Source organism: Pelophylax lessonae (assembly GCF_965119305.1).
Source record: "Pelophylax lessonae genome assembly, chromosome: 7".
Lineage (NCBI taxonomy): Eukaryota > Metazoa > Chordata > Amphibia > Anura > Ranidae > Pelophylax > Pelophylax lessonae.
Window position 1 is genome coordinate 207,833,413 of NC_138774.1, and position 20,026 is coordinate 207,853,438.

Below are 20,026 nucleotides of genomic sequence, written 5' to 3' on the forward strand. Positions count from 1 at the left end.
TGGAACTAGCATGCAGCAAAAGCCATCTTCACCATCAGGAGCTCTGGTGAGGATTGGCTAGTGCTTAGACCAGCCTTTCTCAACCTTTTCAACACAGAGGAACCCTTGAAATAACCTTCTGGTCTCAAGGAACCCCTGCTAAAAATTAGTATATTTATAACTCATAATACATTAGTGTGATGGTCAGTGGGAAAAATGCGCCTTACAGTTGTGGTCATTGGGAAGAATCACCCCCTTACAGATAGCTAAAAAGATCAATGGTGTCACTGGGAACTGATCTGAGAGGCAGTATTTGCTGGTTTACTCAAGGAACCCCTAGTAATCTCTGGAGGAGCCCCAGGGTTCTGTGGAACCCTGGTTGAGAAATCCTGGCTTAGACACTGTGACTCAAGTGAGCCTGCGTCATCCGCCAAGGTGACCCACTCGTATATTTATCCTGATGGTCGGTGTGAACCACTCTACTGCTATAGGTAATGGTCTATGAGTCTGATTGCTGACTGTGACTAGTCCACTCACACACTTTGCCACTGGTGGCCAGTGCAGCAATGTAGATCCCTGAAAGTCCACCCACAAGCTTTGTCAGCAACATTCAATCCTCCTATACATTTCCCCTTACAGCTGGTCCACCGACTCACTGTGCCACCAACAGACAGTGCACAGATGCACTTCACCACTGACAGCCAGGGCACGGACGCACTTCACCAATGACTGCAGGCAATGTAACTATGCACTCCTCTGATGGCCGCATGTCATATTCCAAAAACTGCTGAGCTCTGTCATATTTAGTACATTAAAGCGGAGTTCCACCCAAAAGTAGAACTTCCACTCTTTTGTTCCCCCCCCCCCCCCCTGTTTTTGACAGGTACCTTTCTCCACTTCCGGGATACGGCGCCGCGGTACCGTCCCTTGGAGGTTCGGCCCCCTCCTCCAAGCCTATAGGAATGTGCAGCGCACTTCGGCAATGCGCAGTAGGGACCTGCCCGTGAAACGGCAAGACTTCACTGCCGGGGTTCCCTTACCGGCAATAGCAGCAGTACCCGACAGCCGATGGAAACATTGGCTGCGGTGCCAACATCGCTGGACTCCAGGACAGGTAAGTGTCCTAATATTAAAAGTCAGCAGCTACAGTATGTGTTAGCTGCTGACTTTAAATTTTTGGAGGGGAGGCGGAACTCCGCTTTAAATTTACCATTAAAAGTGACCCTGTCATTACCAGACAACTGTACTAAACCCCAGGCACAAATAAAAGAACTGAAATATATTCCTCAATAACAACAAGCAATATAAATTCACTTTGTGTGCAGCCTGCTGGAGCGGGATGCGCACTCCTATGTGCAAACTGGCGCCCTCTGGTGGACGGTGCTGTGATGAGCGCAGCTTACTCTCCCTGCCTGTCCACCTCTGACATCATCGTCCCAGGTTGACAGCTGTGCTCGATTGGGAGTGCGTCTATCAGTACCACCTCATCAGTGCTTATCAGTGCCACCTGTCAGTGTCCATCAGTGCCACCTATCAGTGGTCATTAGTACCACCTGTCAGTGCAGCTTATCAGTGCCGCGTAATCAGTACAGCCTAATCAGTGCTGCCTGTCAGTGCCCATCAGTGCTGCCTGTCAGGGCTCATCAGTGCCACCTCATTAGTGCTCATCAGTGCAGCCTCATAAGCATCCCCTATCAGTGCAGCCTATCAACGCACCCTCATCAGTGTCGCCTGCCAGTGCCAACTCATCATTGCCCATCAGCGCAGCCTTGTCAGTATCACCTTTTCATTGTTTTTATCACTTGGCGCCAGGCGAGAGCAATTCTTATTGCCTGACATCCCAGACATGCAGTTCTGAGCAGCGGATTTTAAAAACTGGCTCCTAACTTTTTCAGCTGGCTCCTAGATTCTAAGCAAATTTGTCAAGCCCTGCTCTAGGGTCTCTGCTAAAAAAAAAAATATATATATACAGTGTTTGGGGGTTCTAAGTAATTTTCATGCAAAAAATACTGATTTTAACTTATAAGCAACAAATGTCAGAAAAAGGCTTAGTATTTTAAGTGGTTAAACTGCCCTCATTAACAGACCAAAGTTCATCCCTTTGATGTAAAAGAACAAAATGATACAAAGTTTATTTTTATCTCATAGCTGAGCAGTGTTGTGATAAACTTTGCCAGCTGCTTTTTTTTTTTTTTTGCAGCTGTCAGCGGAGAACGGCTCTGCACTGAATCATGGAAATGCCAGATTAAGGTCGTGAAGGGGGATGAATCGAGATCGCTATTTTTTTAACGATAAGGGCCCTTTCACACACTCTGTCCGACTCCGTTTATCTCAGCGGGGGATCGATTCGCCGATCCCCCGCTGAGCAGGAGGATGACAGCTGTGTCTCTGTGCTGTGTGCGGAGACACAGCTGTCAGTTCCCCATGCAACTCTATGGGGAAATTGGATGGGAACGGACCGTCGGTCCGTTCTTATCCGATCCGATGGACAATAGGGTTTCCATCCGTCCAGATTTGATGGATCGGATCAGATGTCAGCGGACATGTCTCTGCTGACATCCGATGCCCCATAGACATGCATGGGGTGACCGTTCAGATCCGCCAAAAAAACTCCTGTGTGAAAGGGGCCTTAATCGTGCAGCTCTACTGAGCAGGTAGATGACAGATCCGTGTCTGCTCCGCTATGCCGAGCGGAAACGGACACCCCCTGCACTCCTCTATGGAGCTGTCAGGTGGAAATGGACTGTATGTTCATTTTTATCCACTGGACAGATGGGGAACGGATCCCCATCTGTTTTTAGTGGATCAGATGCCGGCAGACACATGTCCACTGACATCCGCCGCTTCATAGAGGGCAATGGATGGTTCGTTTGGGCCCGCTTGAAAAACGGACAGGCGGACTCAATCGGTTCGCTGGTGTGAAAGGGGCCTTAAGGTGCTTTTCCACTGCATGGAACCGAACGGTTTGGCTCGCTTTTGTGCTTTTCCACTGCATGGTACCGCATGGTATGGTGTTGGAACGGTTCGGTATGGTACCGCAGTGCTTTTCCACTAAATGGAACCGAACGGTACGGCTCGCTTAAACAGTACCACCTCAGTTGTGGTTCCAAGAGGTCCGTACCGGTACCATATCCCACAATCCTTAGCATGCAGCCTTGACTGTTTGTCACTACTAGCCACGGATTGGTCAGAGAATTGTTGTTATCCCACCCACTTACTACTTTAGTGGAAAAGCAAACCGTACCAAACCGTTCCAACACCGTACCATGCAGTGGAAAACCAAACCGAGCCAAGTGGAGCCAAGTTGGTACTTGCAGTGGAAAAGTCCCATTAGAGTGCATGTATAACCAACCCTTTTTTTTTTTTTTAGGCTAGGTTAACATTATTGCGTTTTCTAGTGCAGCTTGCGTTTTGTAGAAACGCAGTGCAAGCCATTTAACATGATTTCCAATGGGTAACGTTCACATCTATGAGGTTCCTGCTGGCAAGTTTTTTTAGAAAGACTCTGGGAATTCCTTCCCCGCAGTGTTTTGCCTTTTTGGTCCAATAAATTTTAATGGGGCTGCGTCCAAATCGCAAGTGCTGCGGGTGTCCCGCGTTTTTGACCATGCTTCACTCCAAACAGATACATACATAATCGCCAGCACACCAAGGATCTTGCACAGCAGTCCGAATACATTTTTTATTGCAAAAAGGATGACATCAGGATAGGTGCAACGTTTCGGAGTCACGCAGATGTCATCACATGCCTGACGAAAGGGTCCTAAATGACTCCGAAATGTTGCACCTATCCTGATGTCATCCTTTTGCAATTAAACGGTTTTTTTTTTTCGGACTGCTGGCCAATATGTATCTACGATAGATCCAGTGTGCAGCTGGTGATCGCTGCAGCACCCACAACTGATGTGCCTATACCCAGTAAGGTTTGCAATGGGAATATGAAGTATTCCCACTGAAAACAGCCTTCCCATACTGCCCTGCAAAGTTATTGTATTGGCCAACACAAAACGCATGCAAAACGCAGGTAAAAAAAACACAAAACGCATATAGAAAACAAACTATGTAATGTGCTTAGGATACAATTGGGGAAGGTTTTTGCCTATTCAGGGCTCCAGTAGAGAGATTTCCCCTCACTTTCTGTTTTGGGTACATTTTTACCAAACAGGAAGTGAAGGAATCTCCTCTGATAGTGATAAAGCCTGACAGGGGTTCCCACTCCATCTGAAACTGAAACAAAAAAAGTTTAGGTTACAGATACAACCTCCTGCAGAGCTCTGGGTAGTGGGATACCTGGTCCCCCCCTGCTGGGTACTGTGGTTCCTCCCACAAGCCCCTTATGTCCTGGGTTCTGTAGTGAGGAGTGGGAGGAACCATAACATACCACAGGGGGGTGAGGTATCAGACACGGAATATGGGACATCAGCTGGAGTTGTGGCACAGTGTGAAGATTGGAGTCACCCTAGGCTGCTGCTAGTTTATTTCTGTCAGGTAGCAGCAGGCTCATTGTTAGTCATTATTAACTATATGCGTCACCCACACCCCACATACAGTCTCCTCTATCTATCACTGCACACATGTAACCGCTATGTTCCCCACAACAAGCAGAGCGGCATGGAAAATAGTCCCCACCCATGTGTTACAGCTATACATATATAGATATACACGGCGACAGCCTATATCCCTCCGCCCCGCACACACCATCGCACCCACTAACCGAGTGATTCAAGTCCTCCGCCTGTCCCGGTGTTAGACGTCACTTCCAGAGCACGTGATCAGCCCCACCCATTGCTGAGTGAGCTCAAGAACGGGGGGAGGAGCTTGGCGTAGTGTCTCCGCCTCTAGCTCCTGGTAAACGGTTGCTAAGCGACACAGAGAGGGGCTATGTGATTCGAAGAGAAGGAATGTCCTTGTCCCAGGACTGTCCCACACTGCCTGGGCTCTGTTCCTGCACTCCCTCAGTGCTTAGCTCTAAAGGTAACCTGTCAGTGTAGAAGTATGGGAACACAATGGGTCCCTAGCACCCGAAGATGTTACCCCCTTCATGACCAGGCCATTTATTGCTATTCAGAACTACGCTACTTTAACCACCTCAATACTGGGCACTTTCACCCCCTTCCTGCCCAGGGCAATATTCAGCTATCAGTGCTCTCACACTTTGAATGACAATTGCGCAGTCATGCAACACTGTACCCAAACAACGTTTTTATCATTTTTTTTCCCACCCAAATAGAACTTTATTTTGGTGTTATTTGTTAAACAAACAAAAAAAAAGACCAGGTTTTGAAAAAACATTTTTTTCTTAATTTCTGTTATAAAATTTTGTAAAAAGGTTTCACTGATTGGCACTGATGAGGCTGCACTGATGAAGACGCACTTATGAGGCTGCACTGATGAGGCGGCTGCACTGATAAGGCGACACTGATGAGGCTGCACTGATGAGGCGACACTGATGAGGCTGCACTGATGAGGCGACACTGATGGGCACTGATAAGGCTGCACTGATGGGCACTGATGAGGCTGCACTGATGAAGACGCACTAATGGGGCTGCACTGATGAAGACGCACTGATGAGGCTGCACTGATGGGCACTGAGGAGGCTGCACTGATGGGCACTGATGAGGCTGCACTGATGGGCACTGATGAGGCTGCACTGATGGGCACTGAGGAGGCTGCACTGATGGGCACTGAGGAGGCACTAATATGCAGCACTGATGGGAACTATTATGAAGCACTGATGGGGCCTTATAGGCAGTACTGATGAGGCGGCACTGATGGGCACTGATGAGGCTGCACTGATGAAGACGCACTATTGGGGCTGCACTGATGAAGACGCACTGATGAGGCGGCACTGATGGGCACTGATGAGGCTGCATTGATGGGCACTGAGGAGGCTGCACTGATGGGCACTATTATGCAGCACTGATGGGGCCTGATAGGCAGTACTGATGAGGAGGCACTGACAGGCATTACTGATGGGCACTGATTGGCATCCCAGGTGGGCACATGTAGGCCTCCTGATGGGCATCGCTAATGGGGTTGAACTGATAATCAATGCGCTGGTTATCAGCATAGACCCCCCCCCCCTATCAGGAGAGTCGTTTATTAGCTCTCCTCTTCTCATGCCCTGTCAGTGCGACTAGAGGAAAGCCGATAACCGGCACCTCCTGGTCACGCTGTGAATGGACACAGCTGGTCACATGGTAAAGAGCCTATGTCATAGGTTCTTTACCGAGATCGGAGATGCGGTGTGTCATTGTACCCAAATAAAATGTATTTAAGCTCAATTTTGGTCTCATCTGACCCCAGCACTTTCTCACAATCCTTCTCTGAAACATTTAGATGTCCATTGGTAAACTTCAGGGACCAAAATTGAGCTCTTTTACATTAACTCGACTCTGTGTGTTTGGAAGTAGAAAAATGCTGACTATGACCCTGAGAACATTCCTACAGTCAAACGTGGAGGTGGAAACATTATGCTTTGGGGCTGTTTCTCTGCTAAAGGTAAAGACCAACTATGTCTCATTGAGGGGGGGCAATGGATGGGGCTGTGTATTGTAAAATCTTGGAGGAGAACCTTCTTCCCATAGCCAGAACACTGAAGATTGGTCTTCCAGCATGACAATGACCCAAAACATACCGCCAAAGCAACAAAGGAGTGGCTCAAGAAGAAGCACATTAAGGTCATGGAGTGGCCTAGCCAGACCTAATCCTATAGAAAATGTATGGAAGGAGCTGAAACTTTGAGTTCCCAAGTGACAGCCAAGAAACCCTAAGGATTAGAGGAGATCTGTAAAGAAGAGTGGACCAATATCCCTCCTGAGATGTGTGCAAACCTGGTCACCAACTACAAGAAATGTTTTACCTCTGTGCTTGCCAACAAGGGTTTCTCCACCAAGTACTAAGTCATGTTTTGCTTGGGGATCAAATACTTATTTTACTCACTGAACTGCAACTTAATTTATAACGTTTGTTTCATGTGTTTTTTTTCAGGATTTTTGGTTGATATTCTGTCTCTATCATTTAAAATACACCTATGATAAAAATTATAGACCCTTCATTTCTTTGTAAGTGGGCAAACTTACAAAATCTGCAGGGGATGAAATAATTATTTTACCCACTGTATGCGGTATACACAGTATGTCACAAAAGTAAGTACACCCCTCACATTTTTGTAAATATTTTTTTATACCTTTTCATGTGACAACACTGAAGAAATGACACTTTTCTACAATGTAAAGTAGTAAGTGTACAGCTTGTATAACAGGGCAAATGTGCTGTCCCCTCAAAATAACTCAACACACAGCCATTAATGTCTAAACCGCTGGCAACAAAAGTGAGTACACCCCTTAGTCAAAATGTCTAAATTGGGCCCAAGGTGTCAATATTTTGTGTGGCCACCATTATTTTCCAGCACTGCCTTAACTCTCTTGGGCATGGAGTTCACCAGAGCTTCACAGGTTGCCACTGGAGTCCTCTTCCACTTCTCTATGAGGACATCACAGAGCTGGGGGATATTAGAGACCTTGCACTCCTCCACCTTCCGTTTGAGGATGCCCCACAGATGCTCAATAAGGTTTAGGTCTGGAGACATGCTTGGCCAGTCCATCACCTTTACCCTCAGCTTCTTTAGCATGGCAGTGGTCGTCTTGGAGGTGTGTGTTGGGGTCATTATCATGTTGGAATATTGCCCTGCAACCCAGTCTCCGAAGGGAGGGGATCATGCTCTGCTTCAGTATGTCACAGTACATGTTGGCAATCTCGGATCACTCAATGAACTGTAGCTCCCCAGTTTCGGCAGCACTCATGCAGCCCCAGACCATGACACTCCCAGCACCATACTTGACTGTAGGCAAAACACACTTGTCTTTGTACTCCTCACCTGGTTGCTGCCACACACAATTGACACCATCTGAACCAAATAAGTTTATCTTGGTCTCATCAGACCACAGGACATGGTTCCAGTAATCCATCTCCTTAGTCTGCTTGTGTTCAGCAAACTGTTTGCGGGCTTTCTTATGCATCATCTATAGAAGAGGCTTCCTTCTGGGACGACAGCCATGCAGACCAATTTGATACAGTATGCGGCGTATGGTCTGAGCACTGACAGGCTGACCCCCCATCCCTTCAACCTCTGCAGCAATGCTGGCAGCACTCATACGTCTATTTCCCAAATAGACTTATTTTTATAAAAAAAAATCGCGATAAGCGTATTTTGCGAGGTTTGCGCAAAAGTTATCACGTCTACTAACTACGGGAAAGATTTATGTAATTTTTATTGTTTTTTTTTTTTGTTTTTTTACTAGTAATGGCAGCGATCTGCGATTTTTTGCGGGACTGCGACATTGCGGCAGACAGATCGGACCCCCTAACTGACATTTTTTACACTTTTGGGGGTACCAGTAACATCACTACAGCAATTAGTGCTAAAAATATGCACTGTTACTGTAATAATGACACTGGCAGGGAAGGGATTAGCCCAGTGGGAAATTAAGGGGTTAAATGTGAGCCTAGGGGAGTGATTCTAACTGTGGGGGAGCCGGGCTTCTGAAATGACCATAGAGACATGTGATCCTATAAAGAAGGATCACATGGGCTATATTACCATTCCAGGGAGAAGAACGGTTGGCTGTGTTTACAACAGCCGACCTTTCTTCTCTCTCAGCGGGGAGCGATCGCGGGTTTCAGGCGGCAATCGAAGCCGCCTGACACACGCATAGGCTTCCCCGCTGACAATCGAGGGCGGAAGCGCGCGCGGCCCCTAGCTGCCACCAAGCGAGCAACGTATCCATACGTTGTTTTGCCTGTACGAGCCACCCTGCCGCCGTATATATATATAGTAAGCGGTCGGCAAGTGGTTAAAAGCTGATGCTGTATATTATTTAGTCTGTGCCTATCCGCCAGCCTGTGCCTTAAATTTTCTATGTATAGTAGATCCCTGGATGCTGTAGGAATCCCACACTTTTGGGTATGTTGAATACCTGTCCCCTTTACATGCTATGGTTCTTCCTGCAAGCTCCTACATTACAGGACATACAAGGTGGCAGAAGAGGGGAAGCTGGTATTTCTCTCACCCAAAAGTGTCAGAGACCTGCGGTAGCTCGGGATATGCCATACAGCAGAGTTTTAAGACATTGTCCGCTGGGTCTTGACATTCTATGACCTCATTATTTATTTTTTACAAGCATTAATATACAGTGCCTTGAAAAAGTATTCATACCCCTTGAAATTTTCCACATTTTGTCATGATACAACCAAAAACGTAAATGTATTTTATTGAGAATTTATGTGATAGACCAACACAAAGTGGCACATCATTGTGAAGTGGAAGGAAAATGATAAATGGTTTTCCAAATTTTTTACAAATAAATATGTGAAAAGTGTGGTGTGCATTTGTATTCAGCCCCCCTGAGTCAATAATTTGTAGAACCACCTTTCACTGCAATTACAGCTGCAAGTCTTTTTTGGTATGTCTCTACCAGCTTTGCACATCTAGAGAGTGAAATGTTTGCCCATTCTTTGAGAAATAGCTCAAGCTCTGTCAGATTGGATGGAGAGCGTCTGTGAACAGCAATTTTCAGCAATTTTTGGATTTACAGTATCTCACAAAAGTGAGTACACCCCTCACATTTTTGTAAATATTTTATTATATCTTTTCATGTGACAACATTGAAGAAATGACACTTTGCTACAATGTAAAGTAGTGAGTGTACAGCTTGTATAACAGTGTAAATTTGCTGTCCCCTCAAAATAACTCAATACACAGTCAATAATGTCTAAACCGCTGGCAACAAAAGTGAGTACATCCCTAAGTGAAAATGTCCAAATTGGGCCCAAAGTGTCAATATTTTGTGTGGCCACCATTATTTTCCAACACTGCTTTAACCCTCTTGGGCATGGAGTTCGCCAGAGCTTTACAGGTTGCCACTGGAGTCCTCTTCCACTCTTCCATGACGACATCACGGAGCTGGTGGATGTTAGACACCTGCACTCTTCCATCCTCCATTTGAGGATGCCCCACAGATGTTCAATAGGGTTTAGGTCTTGAGACATGCTTGGCCAGTCCATCATCATCATTCTTGTGCATCATCTTTGGAAGAGGCTTCCTTCTGGGACGACAGCCATGCAGACCAATTTGATGCAGTGTGCGGCATATGGTCTGAGCCCCGACAGGCTGATCCCCCACCCCTTCAACCTCTGCAGCAATGCTGGCAGCACTCACACGTCTATTTCCCAAAGACAACCTCTAGATATGATGGTGAGCACGTGCACTCAACTTCTTTGGTAGACCATGGTGAGGCCTGTTCTGAGTGGAACCTGTCCTGTTAAACTGCTGTATGGTCTTGGCCACCGTGCTGCAGCTCAGTCTTAGGGTCTTGCCAATCTTCTTATAGCCTAAGCAGTGCCATCTTAAGAGCCTTATAGGCCCCTGGGCAATGCAGTGCACTGGGGCCCCCTGCCTACACAATCACCCACAAAAATAAAACCAGGGAACACTATATTCTTCAAGAGAGTACAACTACTACCTGGAGGATATACCTTACTATATACATATTACAGGGACCAATATATAGTAAGGTATATCCTCCAGGTAGTTGTTGTACTCTCTTGTAGTATAGTGTTCCCTGTAATATGTATATAGACTATATACATATTACAGGGAACACTATATACTACAAGAGAGTACAAAAACTACCTGGAGTATATACCTTACTATATACATATTACAGGGAACACTATTTACTACAAGGACTCAAACGTGGGCTCGTTTGCCACTAGGGGTAATAGGCCGGGTTAATTTGATAAAAATGGTGTTGCTCCCCAAGTTACTTTATGTACTATGGCACTCCCCAATCTATCTTCCTCTTTGCTACTTTCTTCAGTTGGAATCTCTCCTTAAACCATTTGTCTGTGGATCCTCCAGACATAAACTATCTTGGCGGAAACTGAAGAATTCCACCACTTTGGGGGGGGACAGCCCTTCCCGACTTTAATCTATATTACCTTGCGGCACAGTTTTCACATTTCTTCCATATCAATTCCTCAGACAAAGACAGATTCCTGGCTCTCCTAGCACTGTCCTGGACTCATGCACTCACGGACCCGCTATCGCTAATTGTTACGGGCCTTCAGGGGGTGGAGAACAGGGACACCCGAAACTCAATGCTGTATAATTACCGTCGGCTATGGGACGTTGTCTCTAGCAAACTGGCTCTCCTTGACCTCCATGAATACACTCCATTATGGCATAATGCTTCCCTCGCTGAATTCCAATCCCTCCCGGATGTGCATGTGTGGGTCCAGCGCGGGATCACCTTTTTGTCTCATATTCTTACAAGCCGCACCCTTAAGAGCTTTGAGTCCCTGTCCTGTCAATTCGGTCTCCCTCCCCATTTATATTTTCGCTACCTACAGATCCATCACGCGTTTCGAGCGCAGTTTCCCCGGCCAATCCCTACACTGGCCCTGGTCCCTGTGCTGGAAGTAGTCAGATGCTCAGAAGCTAGCCACCTCCTCTCGATCCTATATACCATGCTACACGAGCCGGCTTCCACGTTCCTCGCCTATGCACCAAAATCCAAGTGGGAGACGGATGTGGGAGACTTGGAGGATGACGAGTTGAGTGACGCCCTGGATGCCTGTAAATTGGTCTCCCCTAAACTGTCTGACCGCCTTACACAACTATATATACTTCACCGTGCATACCTCACTCCCCTTTTGACAGCCAAATACCGACAGGAAGCCCCTGACACCTGCTCTATGTGTGGACGTGAACGGGGGACTTTCTATCATTTGATTTGGAGTTGCCCGGAGATTCAGGGCTATTGGGCACAGGTTGTTAAATTCCTGCACGACACCATGGGTTCCCCCCTTTCGTTGTTCCCCAAACCATGTTTATTGGGGATCTTCCCCAATACCAGCATGAATAAATTCACTACTATTCTTCTACGTGAAACTTTATTCTCGGCCCGGAAGGTGATAGCGAGACGCTGGATGCGAGACAGACCCCCCGACTTTCCACGACTGGCTCAGGGAGGTTAATGACACTACCCTACAAAAAAGGAATCTATGCCCATCGTGGCTGTCCCACAAAATGTAATAAAATCTGGGACAGGTGGACACAGGCCTCGGAGACGTGTTCCCAAGTCGAGACCTCCTCACTTCCTGCTTGGCCACTACACTGTCTGCCTGCTGTTTGTTGTACATCGCTATTTTCTTTGAATTGCTGTGTCACACATCTGTTTTTTGCCTATGATGTTCATTCAGGGTATGTTTTTATATATGTCTCTATAACTCATATGTCCAGATATATTTTTTTAAATTCTTCCTGATCTGTTAGTTACTGTATTACCCTTTTTTCTGCTGTTTGTGCATTTATGTTCAATAAAGAACCGGTTTGATTAAAAAAAATAAGAGTAAAGGGGGGGCCAAGTAGAACCCTGAAGAGTAAAAGTAAAGGGGGTGCCAAGTGGGGCCCTGAAGAGTAACTCACTACATAGTTTGCCTACCAAGTACTTCACTTCAGTGGCAAGGTGAAGCAGCGGTTTTGCCGCACTCAACATAGCTAGAAGTCCTAAAGTTGTGCATAGTTCATCAAGTTGGAGTATCCCACTCATCCCTTCTCCCATCCCAAGTTCTAAATAAAATAACAAAAAAAACAAATCCTCTAGACTGACTGAGTGAGCCAAACACTTAAAGTACTAAGATTTCACAGATCACTGCTATGGGTAACCCATGGGTACCCGCTTTCAGCAGTTCTCATGGGAGTAGTGCTACACAAAAAATTGGTTTCTATGCAGAACTGTACCAGATTTTGCAGTCTCCAGTTTTAGTAAATCAACCCCATTGTTACAGTAAAAGAAGACCATTACACGTGGTTGTCAGGAAACTTTTTATAAAATATTTCTCAGGAAAAATGTACATATTAGAAAGCATAGATGTGTATTTATGTGTTCTCTTCATGACCCACAGACTTTGAAAAAGGCAAGGACTAGACTGCCTAGATATCTGTTTTTTTGGTTCTTGGTGAACGTTTTGGTAGAAAAGCCTGGTCCCACCACAACTTTCTGTCTGAAACAACCTCAAAAGCCTCCCAGTGACACAAGTTTGGCGGGGTGAGTTGTGGAGCAGTGGAGTTACCAAGGACACAAAAATGTTTCTGAATATGTCTAGTGCTCCAAAGCAACCCGCCATTTTAATACTGCCCTGTCTGGCTATAGCCTTCAGAGGGTTTTGGAGAGATTGTAGATTGCAGTCTATGTTCCACTTTTTTTTTTTAGCTCAGAGCCGATGTGACACCAGAAAACAGGTGCGGCCTGTAGGTGATGGGAGGAGGAGAGTGAGGGATTCTGGGGGGAGTAAGCAGATGATGCGGAGGGGTGCCAGGCATCAGGTGTCCCAAAGGAGGTATCTGACCAGGTACCAGGATGGGTGCATATTGGTACATTGTTTGCTCCTCCGGGGTCATCTTGTGATTCTCATAGACACCATCTTGTGCCTGTTGCTTCTTCTTCTTGGACTTGCTGCCCACTTTGCGGTTTCTGGTCTGGATTCCATCCTTCTTCATTGCCAGGGGGCGATTCACCTGCAACAAGATGTTGAAGTCAAGAAGCTGCATCACTTAGCAACATCTAATAACCTTCCTTTAGAATGTAAACCAGTAGAAAAAGGCTAAAATTGTACTTTCTTTAAAGGATCACTCCACCAAAAACTGACAGTTTAGATTCCAGCACTGACCCTGCTGCTGGTGTCTAAAGCCCCGTACACACGTACCGATTGTCGGCCGAACGATCGGCCGTCTTTTGTCCAGTGCTGTCGTGTTGGTTGAAAAGTGCTCAAGACTGCACACGAATTTTGTCGGCCAACAACAACCAACTTCAGAAGTGATGTCATGTGATGGTTAACTTTCCATGTGTTTTTTCTTCTCTGAGCATGCCCAGTCTTGCTCATCTGGCTTTTGTCGGCGGAAATCTGTACTGACTGACGAACAATCGGCCGTTCTGGTGTTGGCCAACAAAAATTTTATAGCCTGCACACCAGATTTTGTTCGTCCGAAAAGTCGCAGTCGGTTGTCGAAAGCATCATACTAACAAGCCGACAATCGGCCGATCGGACATTGGCCGAATATTTACGGCCGACAATCGGTACGTGTGTACGGGCCTTAACTCTTTGTTCTGCAGCAAAGATGATTCTAAATGTTCCTTCATCAAAGTAAGTTTTTTTTTGTGAATAGGTTCCTCACATCTAAACCTGCCTTGGAATATTGTGTCTGAGTGATGATACAGCAAGCCAATTAGAAGATGCGCTGCATGTAGGGAGGAGCTACAAACCCTAAATTGCCTGGTATGGGTACTGGGGGGGACCCCATGCCATTTGTTATTTTGCTTTTTGTTGCAATGGGTCCCCCTTAGAATTCATACCAGATCTGAAGGAACTGGTATGAATTATGGGGGAATCCCGATGCCAAACATGTATAGCCAAAACATTTTTTTTTTTGTTTTAGACAGAACAGAGAAGAGTTAAGAGCCCTGTCAGATTTTTTTTGTTTTTTGATGTTGGGGAGTTTTCAGTTCATTTCCTGCCCCAGAAATTCAATAGAAAGTAAGGCCTGGTTCACACCTATCATTTTGTAGTGCGTTTTCAGCTTTACAGAAACACACTACAGTCTTATAAAGCCACTTATGCCAGCAGGGGAACACCTAATAAATTCGAGAAGATGTGGGGTGGCTGGACAAAGAGTACCTCTATAGTGTCTGATTAAACTGGGTGTACCTAAAACGCCCTTGATATCCTTCATGTAGTAGATTATTTTGGCTGGTCATAATATGTCTGGGGTTGTGTCCAGGATATATACGTTGAAATGGTGCTGTATACATGAACCAGCCTAATTCCCAACTCTTTGGCATGGTGACTTGTTGGGAGAACACCGGTGCTGGGAGTCAGAACTGCAGAATTCTCTTATGTTATGCTAGCCTGAAAAAGATGGGAAGGTTGCAATGTTCGTATATACGCATGTTAACCTCTGAGCTATGGTATGTGCCTTGTGCTGAAGCTTCGTTTGTTAGTGTAAATAGCAGCCTGAAGTTCAGGCTGTTTTGACTGTCTGCATGGTCTTTTACAGCCCATTCAGACTGGCGCGATCCGACTTCGAGGGGCGACCTGTGAAGTCCCGTGCACCGCGACTTCGGCGCGACTTGCAGGGACTTCACATAATGGAAGTCTATGTAAGTCGCTCCCAGGTCGCCCCAAAGTAGTACAGGACCCTTTTTTTAAGTCGGAGCGACTTGTGTCGCTCCTATTAGAACTTGTCCTGTGCTAATCAATGGCGATCGACCGAGCGCGACTTGTCAGGCTGACAAGTCGCGCTAGTCTGAATGGGGTCTTACGTTTGTAATGTTTTATAAAACTGCAATAAAAAAAAAAATACACTACACTCCATTTCACATGCTTTCATATGGGTCACATTCACATAAGGGATGCACCGATCCGACTATTTTGGTCCCGATCCCGATACCGATCTTTTGCTTTGTGAAATCGCCGATCCCGAGTCCGATCCGGAAGTACTGTTTTGTGAGCTTATAACAAAATAATACTTCCGGATCGGTATCGGCAGATACCTTATAACATTGTGCATTCAAAATCTAAAATGTCATGGGTTTAGTCTTTAAGAGGTTGAACTTCCCTCCTCCGGCAGACGAAATGAAAAGATACATTGTAATCATTGTGTTTACTTAACTGGGAAAGTTGAAAGGCATTTGCAGGAGGCTCTTTTTTTTTTTTCTTTGACAGCTGTTCTGTGCTCCCTCACAAGCTATAAAGAGCAAAACCGGATCGGCCCGTGGATCTGTTAATTTTACCGATCCAGCTATTTTGCCTGTATCGGGGCTGATATCCGATCCGAATATCGAATCGGTGCATCCCTAATTCACATCTGTGAATTTTATGGAAAGGGCCAGGGACTTTTTCTGGTTTTTGGTTCCATAGACTTCAATGGATCAAAACCTTTTATTGAAAAACGCAAAATGCACCTGGAATACGCAAACTCCAACCTGCGTATGTGTGAGCCAGGCCTTCTAAATTTAGGGGAATTCCTCCTCTTTCTACCACCTCTTGTTTTGAGATAACCCTATAATGTTGGATCACTTTCTGCTTCTGTATTAATGGTCACCAGTGCTAATAGAAGGATGAATCTCCTCTGGGGGGGACAAAAACAGCAATAAAAACTGACAGAGGGACTGTCTAATCTTTCTCCAATGTAGTCAAAACTAAAAAAAAATGGTTTTGCCTTTACATCTATTTTAGAAGTACACTAAAATGTATATTGCTGGTGTAACTAAGAACAGCAATTATAACACAGAATAGTACTAAATTGTAGCTAAGCACTAAACATATATCTACAGCAAATTTTTTTTTTTTTTTTAAAGTTATGGATAGAGAAGGGAATTAACTCCTCTCAGGTCTTTCTTGCTCTCAGTGTCCTCACTGGTTAGATTTGCCCTTGCTATTTGTCCTGCTGACCAGTGTCACCAAGAAAGAAAGTGATGAGAAATCCAAAATTTAGCATTTGTCACGGGAGATTTCCCCTCACTTCATGTTGTTTTTCCAGAAAAGGAAGCCAAGAAAATTCTCATCAATGGAACACAGACAACAAAAAAGAACCTGACAAATTTGAACCCTTCTCACTCTATCCAAAATTAGAAAGAAAAGTTGTGGCTTTAGATACACTGTAAAGTTGTATTCAGCTTATCAAAAGTAAGGTAACAAAACATAATTTGTTTCCAGTATCCAATGAATATGTATGATATATATGTATATATATATATATATATATATATATATATATATATATACTGTATATATATATATATATATATATATATATATATATATATATATATACATATATACTGTGTGTGTATATATATATATATATATATAAACAGTATCTCACAAAAGTGAGTACACCCCTCACATTTTTGTAAATATTTTAGTATATCTTTTCATGTGACAACACTGAAGAAATGACACTTTGCTGCAATGTAAAGTAGTGAGTGTACAGCTTGTATAACAGTGTAAATTTGCTGTCCCCTCAAAATAACTCAACACACAGCCATTAATGTCTAAACCGCTGGCAACAAAAGTGAGTACACCCCTAAATGAAACATCCAAATTGGGCCCAAAGTGTCAATATTTTGTGTGGCCACCATTTTTTTCCCAGCACTGCCTTAACCCTCTTGGGCATGGAGTTCACTAGAACTTCACAGATTGACACTGGAGTCCTCTTCCACTCCTCCATGATGACATCACAGAGCTGGTGGATGTTAGAGACCTTGTGCTACTCCAGCTTTCGATTGAGGATGCCCCACAGATGCTCAATAGGGTTTAGGTCTGGAGACATGCTTGGCCAGTCCATCACCTTTACCCTCAGCTTCTTTAGCAAGGCAGCGGTTGTCTTGGAGGTGTGTTTGGGGTCAGAATCATGTTGAAATACTGCCCTGCGACCCAGCCTCTGAAGGCAGGGGATCATGCTCTGCTTCATTATGTCACAGTACATGTTGGCATTTATGGTCCCCTCAATGAACTGTAGCTCTCCAGTGCCAGCAGCACTCATGCAGCCCCAGACCATGACACTCCCACCACCATGCTTGACTGTAGGCAAGACACACTTGTCTTTGTACTCCTCACCTGGTTGCCGCCACACACGCTTGACACCATCTGAACCAAATAAGTTTATCTTGGTCTCATCAGACCACAGGGCATGGTTACAGTATTCCATGTCCTTAGTCCTTGTTTCTCTTCAGCAAACTGTTTAGGGGCTTTCTTGTGCATCATCTTTAGAAGAGGCTTCCTTCTGGGACGACAGCCATGCAGACCAATTTGATGCAGTGTGCGGCGTATGGTCTGAGCACTGACAGGCTGACCCCCCACCCTTCAACCTCTGCAGCAATTCTGGCAGCATTCATATGTCTATTTCCCAAAGACAACCTCTGGATATGACGTTGAGCACGTGCACTCAGCTTTTTTGGTTAACCATGGTGAGGCCTGTTCTGAGTGGACCTATCCTGTTAAAACCGCTGTGTGGTCTTGGCCACTGTGCTGCAGCTCAATTTCAGGGTCTTGGCAATCTTCTTATAGCCTAGGCCATCTTTATGTAGAGCAACAATTCTTTTTTTCAGGTCCTCAGAGTTCTTTGCCATGAGGTGCCATGTTGAACTTCCAGTGACCAGTATGAGAGAGTGAGAGCGATAACACCAAATTTAACACACCTGCTCCCCATTCACACCTGAGACCTTGTAACATTAACGAGTCACATGACACCGGGGAGGGAAAATGGCTAATTGGGCCCAATTTGGAAATTTTCACTTAGGGGTGTGCTCACTTTTGTTGCCAGCGGTTTAGACATTAATTGCTGTGTGTTGAGTTATTTTGAGGGGACAGCAAATGTACACTGTTATACAAGCTGTACATTCACTACTTTACATTGTAGCAAAGTGTAATTTCTTCAGTGTTGTCACATGAAAAGATATAATAAAATATTTACAAAAATGTGAGGGATGTACTCACTTTTGTGAGATACTGTATATATATATATATATGTGTGTGTGTGTGTGTGAAATGCACTTAAAAACAGAAAACAAAAATAGTCCATAATGTTTAAAATTTTAATGTGGCTCCCAGAATAGTGTTGCTGGAGGCATGTGACTTTTTTCCCTAGAAGGTACACATTGTTTCTCTGTGGATCAGCAGATTCTTACATTGTGCAATTTGTAGTACAGCCCACAGGCATTGCACACCGGGTCTCCATTGGCATTCCGTCTCCACAGCGTGGTGGTGCTCGTGTGACAGTTGCTGCATTGGGTTCCAGCTCTTTTGCTGACAATCTGCAAAGCACAAATTGGTTTTTATATATACAACGTGTTTTAAGTAATTATCTTAACCAACCATTCACTCTTTTAAAATTAGTGAAAGTTAAAACTTGTCCTGCCCTAATATATTCCAAGCCTTCCAAGGCTTGCAGTGCCCCCCCCCCCAAGATTTATGTGCATTATGTGTCAGCAATCCCCCCCCCCCCCCAACAACAAAAAACAAATTGAGCGCTAATATGCATGCTTACCCCCTATGCATAAATTCCCTCTCCTCCCAGTACAAATTCACTACCCCTGGTGAAATCCCCCCTCCCAGCACAAATCTTTGCCCACCCCCCCAGCTCAAATCCTCACTCTCTCCATATGCCCCTATTACAACCCCCCCCCCCCCCCAAAAAAAAAAATTCTCCTCCTAGCACAAATCCCCTCTGCCATGCCCCCCCCACCACCATATTATCTTTTATAGCACCCCCCAAATACCCCCTCCTAGCACAAATCCTTTTCGCCCATTGCCCACCCAACACAAATCCCACCAAAAGTTACCATCCTGGACTAACTCTTATCTCCTGCGCTTATTCATTCATGAGAAAGAATGTGATGCAATGGACGGGGCAGGGTAAGGCTTTTTAAATGTACATCAATGCCAGCACTGGGTAGTACCTGTTAGCATAGGGCAGCTATTGTCAGTGAAAGATAGGAGGGTTGCTGAATGTCTGGATTAGACGGTTGTTTCTGATCAGACATTTAGCAATCCATATAGTGCTCAATATACACTCATCAGCCATACTATTATGATCCTTGACAGTTTTTATGAATAACATTGATTATCTTGTTACAATGGCATCTGAAAGAGGAAGTTGATGGGTTTAAAGCTGAAAAAATGGGCAATGTAGTTTGTTGCAATTGGGGCTCTGTATCTGCAGACCAGTCAGGATGTCCATGCTGACCCGTGTCCACAGACAAATGCATCTACAATGGACATCTGAGCATAAAAATTGGACCATAGAGCAATGGAAGAAGGAGGCCTGGTCTGATGAATCACATTTTTTTTTTTACATCATGTGGATAGCCGGGTGCATGTGTGGCGTTTACCTGAGGAAGAGATGGCACCAGGATGCAGTATGGGAAGAACTCAAGCCAGCGGAGGCAGTGTGATGCTTTGGGAAAAGTTTTGCTAGAAATCC

General features: G+C 45.1%; 3 protein-coding genes across 3 annotated transcripts in view; 1 reads left to right on the forward strand and 2 right to left on the reverse strand.

Annotated features, from left to right (window-relative positions):
• Positions 1 to 4,746, reverse strand: part of HDAC6 (histone deacetylase 6) — an 86,230-nt gene extending 81,484 nt beyond the window's left edge. Inside the window, exon 1 of the mRNA XM_082263410.1 lies at positions 4,694 to 4,746. The gene's annotated coding sequence lies outside the window, so the exon portion shown is untranslated. The remainder of the gene's footprint in view (positions 1 to 4,693) is intronic.
• The window catches only part of PQBP1 (polyglutamine binding protein 1), a 408,542-nt gene that overhangs the window by 121,237 nt on the left and 267,279 nt on the right, over positions 1 to 20,026 (forward strand). The window lies entirely within an intron of this gene.
• Positions 12,910 to 20,026, reverse strand: part of GATA1 (GATA binding protein 1) — a 71,361-nt gene continuing 64,244 nt past the window's right edge. The window contains exons 5-6 of the mRNA XM_082263417.1: positions 18,732 to 18,857; positions 12,910 to 13,561 (exon numbers count right to left, since the gene is read on the reverse strand). Coding sequence (XP_082119543.1) covers positions 13,253 to 13,561; positions 18,732 to 18,857 — 435 coding nt within the window. The 3' untranslated portion in view covers positions 12,910 to 13,252. The remainder of the gene's footprint in view (positions 13,562 to 18,731; positions 18,858 to 20,026) is intronic.